Source organism: Myxine glutinosa, chromosome 14 (genome assembly GCF_964187855.1).
Source record: "Myxine glutinosa chromosome 14, kmMyxGlut1.1, whole genome shotgun sequence".
NCBI lineage: Eukaryota > Metazoa > Chordata > Myxini > Myxiniformes > Myxinidae > Myxine > Myxine glutinosa.
Window position 1 is genome coordinate 78876126 of NC_136274.1, and position 16092 is coordinate 78892217.

At 46.4% G+C, this 16092-nt stretch overlaps 1 protein-coding gene across 5 annotated transcripts in view; it reads right to left on the bottom strand.

Moving 5' to 3' along the window:
• Positions 1-16092, bottom strand: part of SGSM1 (small G protein signaling modulator 1) — a 144695-nt gene that overhangs the window by 45092 nt on the left and 83511 nt on the right. For all 5 annotated transcript variants that reach the window (XM_078768343.1, XM_078768344.1, XM_078768342.1 and 2 more), the window contains one exon: positions 5141-5764. In XM_078768343.1, the coding sequence (XP_078624469.1) occupies positions 5141-5764 (624 nt within the window). The remainder of the gene's footprint in view (positions 1-5140; positions 5765-16092) is intronic.

Sequence of the window (16092 nt, forward strand, 5' to 3'; positions counted from 1 at the left end):
AGACACGACTTTACAGGCAGCATTGTATTTCCCATTGAATGTTATCCTGGAAGGAATGTAAGAGCGAGCTGCAAAGTGTGGACAATAAAGTCCACCAAATGAGCAAGGAGGATTTTCTCCTTTCTGAAGGTCATTAATGAGCCAGCTGGGCTCTTTTGGCCAGTTTAACAGTAACATCGTAATTCTTGTGACACCTGACTTGGAATCCTAATTCTTTACACTCCTGCCTTCAATCAGGTGTAGTGTTCTTACTGCTACACCACCTTCCCAAACAAATTATCCTGTTGATGAGGTACCATGAACTTAACCAGACGTTTGTCATGTCACCACAAGTTTGAGGTTGATGAAATCATGATTAGGAATCCATGTTGAATGAGGGAAGAAGAGGAAGGAAGGGTACATTAATAATTCAGAAAGACATTCAGAAAGTAGAGAAGAGTATTGATTATGGGGGATTTTCACTTGCCAGGGATAGAACAATATTGGAGAGGGTTCAACATAGGGCTACTAGATCCTGGGCCTAGTTAGACACAGCTATGAGGAGCGGCTGAAGAAGAGGGGACTTTATACATTAGAAAGGAGGCGGTCACGTGGGGATATGATGGAGATGGTTAAGATTATGAAGGGTATGGGCCAAATAAGTGCAGAAGAGTTCTTCAGTAAAATAGACAGTAATGGGACCAGGGTATGTAGCCTGAGAGTGAATAAGATGGAGAGTTTAGATGGTAGTCGAGCACGCAGAGAGTAGTTCATTCATGGAATAGTCTCCCTGGAAAGATAGTGGCAGCATAAAAGGGAGATAAGTTTAAGATGGAATTGGGTGGGCATTTAGAAGCATTGGAGATAGAGGGGTACAGAGATATTGGCAGGACTTGTAGGTAACCTGAGTATGGGTGGGTGATTGTGTATGTACATCTGTGCTGGGTGTGTTGTCTGTGAGAGAGTCTCATCAAGGGATAGTGTGTGGTTGGCATTGTATATTCTTCATCTTCACGTTAAAACTGCCTCAGCCAATACTTGTGATATCCCTGAGCCTGCCACACTTTTCTCATCTCCACTCCTCTCCCCGTCCCTCAATGGAATCAAGTCCTTTTGACGGATTTATTAAATCTGGTGTTGCTGTTGCATGGACATGATTTGCTGAATGTCCTCCTCCTGCATCTAATTTCCTTGTTAGGATCTGGGCTGGTAAACCATATGTAAGACTGGGCGAGTTGAGCAATTTTTCATTTGATTGTACAAATCAGGTTTTCTGAATTTATTGAGGCACTCGTTCAAGCTCTGTTGTTTCTTGTGCATTTACCACAGTGCGCTGCAGAGAGTGAGGTGCTGAGGCTGGTCTATTTTGGGGGAGTCCAGCACAGCATCCGTCGCGAAGTCTGGCCGTTTCTTCTCGGTCATTACAAGTTTGGAATGACACCGCAGGACAGGAGGGAGGCAAGAAAACGGGTTTATCTTTGTCCGTTTTGTTTTACAGCATTATTATTGCTGTAAAGTGTAAATAGATATTTATATATATGATATGTACATATAAATATTTATATATAGATATGTAAATTATATAATTATGGAGCCTGGTTTTGGCTTAGCGGTTAGGGTGCCGGCTTGGGATCCTAGGATCCTGGGTTCGAATCCCGGTCGATCGCTGAATTAACGCCAGGGGGTTGACTCAGCCTGTCATTCTTCCGAGGTCGGCAAATTGAGTACCAGCTTGCTGGGATGAATGATCACGGTGAGTACCCCGGTTTAGAATAGGTACACCGTATCCCTGTGCATCGTAAGAGGTGACCAAGGGTTGGCGTCAGGAAGGGCATCCGGCCATAAAAACATTGCCTCAAACAGGGAACCATGATTGTCATGGGGCCCGCAAGGCTAACCCCTGCTCTAGCGGGGAAAATGGCCTTAAAACGATCATTCATTCATTTTCACACTCAACTGGCCGAATGTGAACGGTGTGTCCACCAGTGCTGGATGCGCATCGATTGTCGACATGTATCCTGATCGATTTCGTGATGGTGTGGGCACTTTTAAAGGCACCAAGGTTAAGATTCATGTGGCTGCTGAGGCCAGGCCTATTTTCCACAGGGCAAGACCTGTACCGTACATGATGCGAGCAAAAATTGAGCAGGAGCTCAATCGTCTTCTGGATGAAGGAATCATCGCCCCAGTTGAATACTCCGACTGGGCTGCTCCAATTGTACCCGTGCTGAAATCTGATGGGAGCTTACGTATCTGTGGGGACTACAAGACTACCATAAATCGTCATTCAAAACTGGATGGATATCCTCTGCCCGAGGCCGAGGACCTGTTCACGGCTCTCATGGGAGGTGAGACATTTACAAGGTTAGACCTGACTAATGCTTATGCACAAATGGAACTTTCAGACTAATCTAAAACTTTCACCTGTATCAATACACATCGTGGACTGTTCATGTACAATCGATGCCCTTTCGGCATTCAGTCCGCTGCACCCATTTCCAGCGAAAAATGGAGAACTTATTAAGAACCGTACCCAACACGGTTGTGTTTCAGGATGATGTATTGGTGACCGGTCGGTCAGCCCAAGAACACCTCCAGAACCTGAACTGAGTGCTAAGCCGTCTCTCCAGTGCAGGCCTTCGTCTCCGTCGTGAGAAATGTGTCTTCACGGCCCCTGAGGTTGAGTACTTGGGTCATCGCATCACGTGGAAAGGCATTTTGCCCTCACCAGGTAAAGTGGAAGCGATCAAGAATGCTCCCGCTCCCACCAATGTGTCTGAGCTTTGGGCTTTTCTCGGAATGTTAACCAACTTTGGTAATTTCATACAAAACATGAGTACTGTCTTGGAACCGTTGCACATTTTGTTGCACAAAGGCGTTCATTGGAAATGGGGTTCTGCTCAAGACAAGGCTTTCAGGGTAGCAAAAACCCTTTTATGTACATCACCATTGCTTGTACATTACGACGCTACTAAAGAGCTCACGTTGAGCTGTCACAGTTCATCTTATGGAGTAGGTTGTGCACTATTGCAAACCAATGATGCTGATCTTTTTCAACCTGTTGCATATGCATCGAGGAAACTGTCAAGTATGGAACGTAGGTATGGGCAGGTTGACCCCGACGCACTTTCTTGCATTTTTGGAGTAGGTAAAATGCACCAGTACCTTTATGGCCGACATTTCACATTGGAAACTGACCACAAACCCCTCCTCGGTCTGTTGGGGGAGGATAATGCAGTATCACCGACTTCATCTGGTCGGGTGCAACGTTGGGCTCTAACCATTGCTGGTTTTGACTACAAGCTTGTGTACAGGCCAGGACGTGAAATGTATTGTGCAGACGCATTGAGTCATCTACTGCTTCCACAAACTATTGAGGAACCACCTCTACCGGGTAATGTTGTTCATCTGCTGTCTCAGGTTGTTCATGAGAAAACACCTGTCACTGCAAAGCAAATTGCAAGAGGTACGAGCGACGATCCTACATGGTCGCATGTCAGACGCTGTGTCCTGTCGGGTGATTGGTCATCTTGTGCAAGTGAAGCTAAACCGTATCTAAAGAGGAAGGACGAGTTGTCAATTGACATGGATTGCCTCCTTGGGGGAGTCGTATCATCATCCCACCGAAACTACATGAGACAATATTGTCAGAACTACATGATGCTCACCCTAGGATGGACCATACAAACTCACTTGGTCCGAGTCCTATTGAGTTATCGCACATGACCGCATCATGCATCAAAGTTGAAGACAAGGTTGTCACTTGTGCACCCAGATACGGTGGCCAATGTCGAATTGAAGAAATTCCAGCAGAAGCATTATCACGACCATACGTCTGTGAATCGTGAAATTAATGTAAATTATCGTGTTTGTTCTCAATGCCGGCCTGGGTGAGAAGTGGTTGTCTGGGGTAATTATCGAGAGTGTTGGTAGTCAGATTTTCCTAGTTAAACTGTCTGATGGTAGACTTCAGGGAAAGCACCTTGATCAATTCAAGTTGTGTCACACCAAATCAGCAGAACCACCTGTATTTGTACCGCTACCTGTTCAACCATTTGAGAGAGTGCCTTTATCGCCCCTCATAACCGCACCTACACCTGTAGAACCTTTACCAGAAACGTCCCCGACCAATGGCTTTCCAGTCGAGGATGTTTCACCCACTGTGAGCGGTGTCATTACCGAACCACCGGTTGCTGTGAGGCTTTCGAGCCGCAAATGTCATGTGCCAACATGCCTTGATCTTTAAGGGGGGAATTGTAACATACTGGGATGTCATATCCTTTCCCGGGCTCCGCCACATGTTGGGTGCCCCAAGGGATTTTTTCTGTGTCGTTACTTCCGGGAATAAACCGTCACTTCCGGGAATAAACCGCTGTTTGGACGCTTTCCTTGTGTCTCTGAATCCCTCGATTTGCGATGCCATCAATCTCCTAAGGACTTTACAGCCACCAAACCTGCAGCCACAGACTGAGCATCCTCCGTCGTTCCTTGAAAAATTTCAACTACTCACAGCCGACAATAAAGGCCTTCGTCTATAGCTCAATGGAATATTACTCTCCTATATGGGCTGGTAGCCCAGCATTACACCTGTCTCTCCTGGAATTTGTCGAATCTGAAGCTCTCAACATTATTGGCATCTCCCATGATGAGGCCACAGCCAAAGGCCAGTTGTTCTCACATCATCAACAGGTAAATAGCCTGTCACATCACAAACAGGTAAAAAAATATGTTTTCAGGTTGTCCGTCCGGGTGTCCGTCTGTCTGTCTGTCTGTCTGTCCGTCCGTCCGTGATAGGTTTTCTTTACCGTGATAACTTGAGAGCGGCTGAAGGGATCTTAGTCGAACGTGGTGCAGGTATGTATAATGAGGTAAAGATTAACTGATTAGATTTTGGGGTCAAGAGGTCAAAGGTCAAAGTCTGTAGTAGGTCTATAACTTGAGAATTGCTAAAGGGATCTAATTCAAACTTGGCACAGATATGTATAATAATGTAAAGATTAACTGATTAGATTTTGGGGTCAAAGGTTTAACTGATTAGATATCACCAATTAGCTCCAATGTAGGGGTACAATGATCATGAGAAATAAAAAAAATCCTTGCATTTACCCTGTGGATTAAGTAAAGACAAAAAAGTGTAAAGCAAGAGTAAGATTTCATTCACCGTGTAAGTAGCACCAGTAGATGAAGCTGGAGATATGTCTTCGCCAATGGAGGCGATGAGCATGCCTCCAAGTCCTGACTGCTGTTCTGGTACTGCAACATGACTTGCGGGCTCGCTCTCCTCTGTGATGGGCACTGTTTCTGTGGCATCACGCACCGTCAGCTGTGGAATGGCCAGGGGCTTGCTGATGGTCTTGTCGTATGAGTCAAAGCTTTCGTTGGAGGAAATGATCACAGCAACCATACTTTGCTCTGTCAGCTCCTCTTGCAACCCGTCACAGCCATGACTTTCTGCTTCTGCTTCGTCACTTCTTTTCTTTACTCCCTCGTATTGATTATCCTTCTCATCTCCATTTTTGTGTTGGCCATCATGATTCTGGGGCTCCGCGTCTGAGGGTCGTTCCCGGACACCCTCGACCCCATTTTCATCCAGGCTTAGGCTTGTGGCTGTGCCATGTGAAAAGCGTGAAGAGGATGCAAGGGAGTAGTTTCGCGATGAGAATACGCCAGAATCAGTCAATTCAGAATCACACTTTTGTTCCTTTTCTGTTGACAATGGGATGGCTGCAGGCCTTTCCCTCACTTCTTCCTTAGAACTGTCCATATCTTCGACAGACTCAAAAACCTGCAAAGAAACAAGATGGCATTAATTATCACGTAACGATCCTTATGATCCTGATGTATCTGAAAAACCAAACAGTGGTAGAATATTATGGTTCCACGTCTGTTGGATATTGGTTCGTGCATTGCCTCCTTCCAGTTCATCAAATCAGCTTTTCCGGGACCAGATACATCGTGTCTTTCTGTTATTGTTTCGTCCCTGGATTGTTGGTTGTGTTTTCGTTCAATCGTCCATGTTTAACCACACCGTGTTGTGGTGTATTGTCAAATGTGTGTCCTTGCACATGTCTGGCCTATTCACCAAGGCCTCAGCTAGTGGATGTGCCAATTACGTCTCAGCTCTGACGCCTCATGTCTCGCTCCACTTTCATTATCCTCAGTGTTCTCCTTTACGGTCCTCAAATTCAAATTATATATCAGGGGCGGCAGCCAAAAAGCCTTCTGGCTCCAAAAAATTTACGAAATCATTCTGCCTTCTGGCTCCAACCGCCACGTGATATCCATCTTCGTTTTTCTAAATTGGAGATCAAGATAAGTCCAGTTTGCAGAGGTTGCCTGCACACAGCCATCAACTCACCTTCATGTCCATTAACAGTGTTACACTCTTCCATATCAGTACACTCTCCATCATCTCCTACATGCCTGCATCCTCCCAACCCGACCCCTTCTCTGTGTCCACCACATCTTGTCCCCCTTTCTGCTTCCACCTCACCCCACATACTCCCATCCTCCACCCTCCCTCCACATTCCTGCACCCTACCAACAATGCCTCCTCCCCTGTTCCTAATTGTGTGGACCTCAACCACCCGAGGCTTCCACTCTAACCTGACAGATCTCTCAATCCAGAAAGACGTGTGTCACTGCCCTTTTTGTTCAATCCACCACAGAGTTGTCGAATGTCGTCGCAAAATCTGGCCGAAAGTACTTGTCAAATCACATGACTTGGCATACAGGTTATGATACAGTGTAACAAAAAAACCAAACTCTAACCGTCTTACTGCCATTTTAACAGACGATAAACCATTGTAAAATATTACCATTCACATTCCTCCCCTCTTGAATTGACAACATCCCAATGTCATCACGAATAAGTCTGAGAAAAATTATCTGACCTGTCAGTTAAATCAGGCTGAATGTCACATGTCACTTCAGGACTGGTCTCATTTATCTACCACCCCTGATATTAACTCAGCCTGGGAATGTTTCCACAGAAAACTGCACTGGGCTTGCACTGATCCACCCCATCTCGTCTCCAGTTATCACAATGTTCCTCTTGCCCATGGTACACTGAATCCTGTGGTGAGGCAGTTGCCTAAAAAAATTTGACTTCTCTTGGTAGAAGGCAAATCCGACCAAAGGAAACTTCAGATCACTCCACAAAGCTCGCAACAAGCATGTGTCCACTCTCAGTAAAGCACGAAAACAGCATCTGGCCAACCTCAACATTGAATATTCAAACTTGTCTCTTTCTTTAAAAACCTCATGATGTCTTTCTCGGTCTGTCTTTGGAGTACGCTTCCCCTCCATCCCTTCCCTCACTTTGAATGGCACCACAGCTGACTCTGCCCGTGAGAAGGCCAAATGCCTCAATTCTGTGCTGGCTTCCAAATATTGTGTCCCCAACCAACTGACTCTTCGTACAGTACATCATATCCAATTACAATCAACTGCTCCTGAATGCTGTCTTTTTCACTTGAGAAGGTGGACAAGTTTCAGGCAACCCGAGAGTCCATTCTACAACTGGCCCGGACAGCATCAGCACAAGTCTACTAAAAAACCTGCTCTCCCACTCATGCACATCCTGTTTCTGCTCTGTTCACCCTATCATTCACCCTAGGTCATCGTCCATATGCTTGGAAGTCAGTCAACATCACTGCATTGCATAAACATGTTGCAAAAGCCAATCCACTTAACTACAGACCTATCAGCTTTCTTCCAATCATCAGCAAGGTCATGCAGTCGACATGAAATCCTTTCTTTTCTCCAAAGGCCTGATATCAGACCATCCGTTCGGATTCATACCCGGGCACACTACCCTGGTCAAGCTGCTTCTGCTCTCCCAATAATGGATGGAAGTCCTCAATGCCAGATAGGAGAACAGGGTCGTCTCGTTCGACATATCTCGAGCATTAGTTACAGTCTGACACCTCCAAACTCTATGCCTATGGCATCCAAGGCCACATCCACACATGGCTGTCTGACTTCTTCTACTCTTGTAGTTAATATGTGGCTCTCAACCAGATCCAATCATCTCCTCTCCCCGTTAAGATTGGAGTACCCCAAGGCAGTGTTTTGGGCCCCGTTCTATTCCTAATCTTCATCAACAATCTTGAAGATTCTCTGGAAAATCCCCTTTATCTGTTTGCTGACAACACCACCTTCTACTGTAACATCCCTCCTCCTTCAGATAGGCAGGTAGTCACCTGTTCCCTCTTTGCAGACTTTGGTAGAATCACGAGCTGGCCAGACACTTGGAATAAGTCTTTCAATCCTGACAAATCTCACATTCTCACTTTGTCTCTCTGAAAAAAAACATCTGGCAAATCATCCCATGTAATTCCTTAACAATCCTCTTGAAGATATTCAGTCATTCAAACTTTTGGTAGTCACTATAAGCCATGATCGTTCTTGGGAAAACCACATATCTAAGTTGGCCCCAAAGCCAGTCGCCGACTGGGTGTCATCATTCATCGTGGCATCATCGTGTGCCCATATTGTGTCCCTCAACCCTGCTGTTGGTGTGCTTCCTCCCCCTCTCCTTCTGCTCTTTTCTAGCTCCCCCATGAGCCTCGACACTGTATTCAAGAAAATAAAAGGCCAAAAACGTATTTGGAAATATTGCTAAAACGTATGACAGACCGATCCAGATGTTGCCAAATGTGGAATCGATTTTTGTTACAGCTCTTGTGTAAGACTTGGCAGAAGTCGAATTTTCCACAGCGCCCACTAGATGCTTATAGACGTGTTCGTTGGCGTTCACATCAGGACTCTGTGGTGCCCAGGCAAGAAGCTGCAACCCACTAATCTCTTACAGACAGAGGTAGTTCTGGACCTATGTCACGTCACATAATCTTCCTGAAACAAATGCACTCCATACTGTAGAATGCCTTTCTGGTATTATGGGGAAGCAGTAAAAAGTGGGTTTTATTATGAGTAAAAAGTGGGTTTAATGGTGAATTTTAAGTTGTAGAAAAGCTGACCACTGCCCAATAATAAGCAAGAACTGCAACGAAAACGACTCTGTATTTGGCGACATCATCCAGAATACAATCAAGTTGGCACCTTCACCATTTCAAGCAATGAATAATGCCAAAAGACATGATACCAAGAGACAAAAATATGTTTTTGACGTAATACGCGACTTTCAAAATGGCGTAATCCACTCCAAATTGCTTGCCACACAGAAATCCCTAGTAACGAAGTCCATTGGCGTGGCCTGGACATGTATTCAAAATAAGGATTGTAGCACGTAACGACTCACTAAGCATTTAAAGAAACTGAAAATACTTGGAAACATACCTGAGAGAAAGGGCCTCTGCACAATAAATATTTGGAGAACTTTCTGATGAACTCGTCCAAAGAGTTGATATCTTGCATCCCTTACTGCAAAAACTCCCGACCATGTGGGCTTGTGAAAGGCTCAAAGGTTTGTAGACGGGAGCGTTCTAACCAAACTGTCGTGGTTCTTAACACCGATGGGAAGGTCATATCTGGGGCTTGTCGATGCACTGAGTAACGTTAAAATGAGGATATTTACTATTAATTATGTTTGGGAGGAGGAGTGGGAGGTGGGAGTGGAAGTTGTGGGCTGTGAGTGATGATAATAAATATATATATATATATATATATATATATATATATATATATATATATATATATATATATATATATATATATATATATATATATATATATATATATATATCAAGTAATGAACGGCGGTTGGGAATTATATCCACGATATCCATTTTTCCGTTCTCCAACCTATAGCTTTGTCTTTAAAAAACTCAACGTTTCGGCCAGCAACCCAGCGTGCGCCTGTGCTAAATACACCAGAGAGACATCGATGCGTGGAGGAGGACAAAGACAAAGTGGGACATAGCCGACACAGGCAACACGGACAACAAACCACAATACACCGCTCAAACACACACAAAACACTTGCAACATAAGCCGAGCATGGGTCCATGGTCACGAGGTCTCGCAACGCAGCTTTGTGATTGGTTGATAGAATAGGCCCACCCCTCCCCCCAGATATATCTGGGAGGAGGTGAACAAGGGAACTTCTCTTGATGAAGGCTAGTGGAGGCTCGGCGCACGCTGGGTTGCTGGCCGAAACGTTGAGTTTTTTAAAGACAAAGCTATAGGTTGGAGAACGGAAAAATGGATATCGTGGATATATATATATATATATATATATATATATATATATATATATATAGATATATATATAGATATATAGATAGATATATATATATATATATGATCAAGGCACCTCCTAGCTTTAATGGTGAGCACCAGCCACGAATTATGTCTCACACGGTAAATACCGCATAACCCGCAAGGAACCAACAGCCTGTCTGCCACACAGACCATCGTTCCCACCAGTGCAAACCAAAACCAGGGGGTGCGATGCGATCGGCGGGGATAATAATCAACGAACATAACAGCGTGACGAGCGCTGTCCCGATCTCCTGTGGACCGAAGTCCTAGACCAAAGCGTCACCTCCGACCCAAAGGGTCTTCTGGAGGCTTCAGCCCGGCCACTCTGTCAACAGACAGAGATTTATTCATTGGTCCCCATTGGCGAAACATCAAGCAGAGCCGCCAATCCAGATTTCGGGCTTATTAACCCTCGTCAGGACGGCATACTGCAAAAAATCTAACCAATGAGGACCAAAATAGTCTATTAAGATGATCAAGGCACCTCCTAGCTTTAATGGTGAGCACCAGCCACGAATTATGTCTCACACGGTAAATACCGCATAACCCGCAAGGAACCAACAGCCTGTCTGATTTTGGTCAGATTTTGATTTTGATTTTGGTTTTGGTCCTTTTTGGTCCTCATTTTGGTCCTCATTGGTTAGATTTTTTGCAGTATGCCGTCCTGACGAGGGTTAATAAGCCCGAAATCTGGATTGGCGGCTCTGCTTGATGTTTAGCCAATGGGGACCAATGAATAAATCTCTGTCTGTTGACAGAGTGGCCGGACTGAAGCCTCCAGAAGACCCTTTGGGTCGGAGGTGACGCTTTGGTCTAGGACTTCGGTCCACAGGAGATCGGGACAGCGCTCGTCACGCTGTTATGTTCGTTGATTATATATATATATATATATATATATATTATATATATATATATATTATATATATATATATATATATATAATATATATATATATATATATATATATATATATATATATATATATATATATATATATATATATATATTGTACACCGCTCCTTTCCTATGCCATCTGCAGGCGCTGCATAACGTCATTGCTGGGCACCGAAGTGCTCGGCAATGACGCACGCTGAAAGGGAGTACTTAGTTTTCACTCTGGTTGTTTGTTTGTTTTCTTGTTTGTTTGTCCGGGCGATATCTCAGCCATCCTATGAGCTCAGAAGCTGAAATTTCGGCACAATAGTGAGCAAGTACTTTGTCAAAAACGCTATTTTTTGTTTTTTGATTAATCAATTAATTGATTAGTTATTTAATTATTAGCGATTAATTAAGTACTTATACATTTCCTTTCTCTTCTGGCCATTATCTCAGGCACCTTTTGAGTTAGGAAGCTGATATTTGGACATGACAATGACCAAGTGATTTGGCTGTAAAGGATATTTATGATTTATTGATTAATCAATTAATTGATTAATTATTTAATTATTCGATTAATGACTAAAATTTTTTTTTTTAAGTTACAGATTCGGATGAAATGGTGGTGGTTTATGTGTTCTATTAGGCAATTGATTGATTATTTGATTTTTTAATGATTATTATTTATTTATTTTAATTATTAATCATTTTTTAATTTTCTTTCTCATCTGGCCAATATCTCAGGCACCTTTTGAGCTAGGAAGCTAATATTTGGACATGACAATGACCAAGTGATTTATCTTTAAAGAGTATTTTTGAATTATTGATTGATAAATTAATTATTTAGTTTTTTAATTAATGACTTATTTAATTAAATCTCTGAAAGTCACATCTTCGGATGAAGCACTAGTGGTTTAGTTATGCTATTAGCCAATTGAATAAGAAAATATTTTATGACAGTCTTTTATTGATTTTAATTATGCAATTAATCAATCAAATATTGTGCACCTCTCCCTCCAAATACAGTCTCTATGAGCTGCACGGCGGTATTGCTGGGCACCAGTGGCGCCCCGGCGATGCCGCGCTGGAGGATATTTAATTAATCGGCATGGGGGCGGTGTACTTTGAATGTATCTGTACTTGTATATATATTTTGTTTGGTTCTGACGCCACAAGATTAATTATAACTAGATTTTTGCATCTATTTGTGAAAGAAGAAGCATCCACGTGTGTGTGTGTGTGTGTGTGTGTGTGTGTGTGTGTGTGTGTGTGTGTGTGTGTGTGTGTGTGTGTGTGTATTTATGTTATAACCACTGGTGCCGCTAGATATTTGTATTAACAGGAAATGCTATGTGTAGTGAAATCGTATTCGTACTGAACCCGGGGTGATGCTCGCTGCTCGTTGACACCGCTAGGGGCGTGACTATAAGACCCGCTGCTGCGGACGGTGCTCCGAGACTTCTCCTGTGACACGTTACATCTGGTAGACTCGCTAACGGTACGCCAGCATAGAATATTCAGCTTGCTTGCATTGAATGTTATGAATGGTCCCATGTGATGCCACATCGTATACTTATTGCATTTCCTGCATTACAGGATGATGTCATGATCTAAATGGAATTAAACCACAAGTTGGACTAAAGTTGTGTGGACCTGATTGGTTTTCCACAACACTTAATTCCATTTATATCTACCGACATGGCTGGCAACAAGACGCTGGCGGTTGCCATATTCTGCGCCGACCCACAAGCCCCGGATGGTGGCTTGCAACTGAAGCACTGGCTCAGAACATTGGAGAATCATTTCGAGGAGCCTGAGACCGTGCCGACGGCTGCCGCGAAGCTAGCAACGCTTCATTCAAAATCGACTACAAGGTGTACAATTCCATCGCTCAATTCGCGACGTATGACCTCTCGATCGCGGAGCTCAAACGGCTGTACATAAAGGAAAAAAGCCCGGTGTATGCACGATATTTGCTGCTAACGCGACGTCAGCAACCCAACGAGGCGATGGACCACTACGCCCAGGAGCTCCGGCAGCTCTTGCTGGACAGCATCAAGGAGCCACGGACTCTCGCGCAGTCTCAGGATGATCTTCTTTTAGATGCCTTTATTGCAGGGGTCTCCTCCCAGGAACTAAGGCTCAAGCTCCTAGAGAAGACCGACCTGACCTTCGCTACGGCACTTGAGCAAGGGAAAGTATACACCGAAGCGCGGATGCAATCGAACACCTATGATCGCACGCGCCTCTTGGCGGGCACTACACTACATGCCTGGCCGGAGAGTGCTACCGCCGAGGACGCGGACCTGCTCGCGGAACTCCGGGATGCTCCGGAGGAAGACCCAGTCCTGACGGCTGCCGCTACGGCCAGACCCAAGGCCTTACGCGGGGCCGCATGCTTTTTCTGTGGGGGGCCACGTCATGCCCGGCCCGTGTGTCCGGCACGAGATGCTATATGCCATTTGTGCTCGCAAAAGGGACATTACGCGAAAGTGTGCAGGAAAACGGCACGCGGCTCGCGGCTCATTGAATCGCGCGGTCGCGGTCGCGCGGTCGCGGCGACCTTGAATGGGCTCATTGCGGAGCCTGCGAGCCGAGCCCGAAACCCGGCGCCTTACCCGTCTTCGAAGGGGAGGGCCCCTCTCTGCGGGCCCCTGGGCGCTCAGACGTCCTTGGCGGGCGTCACCGGACAGCCACCACAGTCTCATCCTCAATCGGGCACGAAGTACGTGTCCTTGACCAAACTCCGGGCCACGCAAGGGGCTTTGAAGCCTCGCCAAACCCCAGCGGAACGTTCTCCTCGTGTCATCCACGAGCTAACGGTGGCCCTCACCCCGGAAAAGGCGATTTCGAATACTACGGAGGCCTTTTCCTGCCAAAAGTGTCAAAAGGCGTTTTCAAATACTACGGAGGCCTTTTCCCGTCAGAATTGTCAGATTTTGAATCGCGAAACACCGGAATGCTTGGGAAAGCCCTCTGATGGCATTAATGGATTCCCCATGGACAAGGCATACTCCGGCCACGACCGCAAAACTGCTGCTGGCATAGGATCCACCCGCGAGGCTTGTCCGACCCATTCGGGGGGTTCAGTCCCACTCCCAGCAGCCTTGTCTGGCCTGGCTCAAGCCCTTATTCCCCTCATGGTCGAAGGCCATTGTGTTCGGGCCTTGGTGGATACAGGGTCTACGGATAGTTTTATCGACCAGCGACTTGTGCTCAGGCATGGATGGCGGATCTGGAGGTCTACGAGACGGATCTTCATGGCTTCCCAGGGGCTTCGACTCAGCACGAAGGGGGAATGCCGATTGAAACTCGTGCTAAAGGGACGGGTTTTTCCTGATGTACACCTTATGGTTTTACCCGCTTTATGTGCTGATATTCTGTTAGGACACGATTTTCTTAAACTGCATGGACGTCTGGTAATGGAGTTTGGTGGGCCTGACACGCTTGTTGTGGGGGCGGACGACACGCTTGCGGTGTGTGCCCTAGCGAAAATGGACATCCAGCCGCTTTCGCTGTTCCCCAATCTAACCTCCGACTGTACCCCTGTCACGGTGAAATCACGGCGCTACTCTCGCGCAGACATGCAATTCATTGCGGACGAAACGGCTCAGCTCTTGAAAGACGGCATCATAGAACCTAGCAGGTCGCCGTGGCGCGCCCAGGTCTTGGTGGTGCGCAGCGAGGCCCACCGCAGACGCATGGTAATCGACTATTCCCAAACGATTAACCGCTTTACACAGCTGGATGCCTACCCCCTTCCGGGGATGGACGCGCTGGTGCAACAGGTGTCCCAGTATTCGGTCTATAGCACTCTCGATCTCCGTAGTGCGTACCACCAGATCCCTATCTCTAGGGCGGATCGTATCTATACCGCTTTTGAGTCGGGGCAGCGGTTGTACCAATTTACTCGATTGCCTTTTGGGGTAACGAACGGGGTCTCTTGTTTCCAGAGGGCCATGGATGACCTCATTGCGCGGGAGCACTTAACCGATGTTTTCGTCTACCTCGATAATCTTACGGTTTGTGGATATGACCAAGGGCACCATGATGCTAATCTGAAGCGCTTCCTTGAGGTCGCGCAGAGGTATCACTTAACTATGAACGAGGATAAGTGCCAATACTCCCTACGCACGATAGATCTTCTGGGGTACACCGTGACCCATGGCTCTGTCGCTCCGGATAAGGAGCGTCTGCGACCTTTGCTCGACATGGCCCCTCCCTGTGATCGGGCGTCCCTGAAGCGCGCCCTCGGGCTATTCGCCATTACTCCAAATGGGTGCAAAATTTCTCCGCGAAACTTCGCCCCCTCGTGGCCTGCGACACCTTCCCACTGAGTCCGGCTGCATTGGCGGCCTTTGAAGGCCTTAAGGCCGACATCGCCCGAGCCGCCGTGGCGACAATCGACGAGAGCGGATCTTTCGTCCTCGAAAGTGACGCCTCGGATCAGGCCATCGCGGCGACCCTCTCCCAAGGGGGGCGTCCCGTGGCTTTCTTTTCACGGACTCTTACCACCGCTGAGCGGAGACACTCGTCCGTCGAAAAGGAAGCGTATGCGATCGTCGAGTCTATTCGGCGATGGCGCCCGTACTTACTCGGGCGGTGCTTCCAAATCATCACGGACCAGCAAAGCGTTGCGTTCATGTACGACACCTTACACGCCCAGCGCATTAAGAATGAGAAAATCACTCGCTGGCGTATCGAACTCGCCGACTTCTGTTACACCATCAAATATCGCCCGGGGAAGGATAACCGGGCCGCCGATGCCTTATCACGACCGGCTACATGCGCGGGTATCACCTCTTTGGAGGGCCTACGTGTGCTGCATGCCACTGCGGGCCATCCCGGCATAACGCGTTTCGCTCATTTTGTGCGGCGTGGCAATCTCCCATACTCGATTGATGATATCCACCGTATCTGTCGCGACTGCGCTATCTGCGCGGAAATCAAACCGCGTTTCTATAACCCTCCCATGGGGACTCTGGTTAAGGCTACGCGACCGTGGGAACGCTT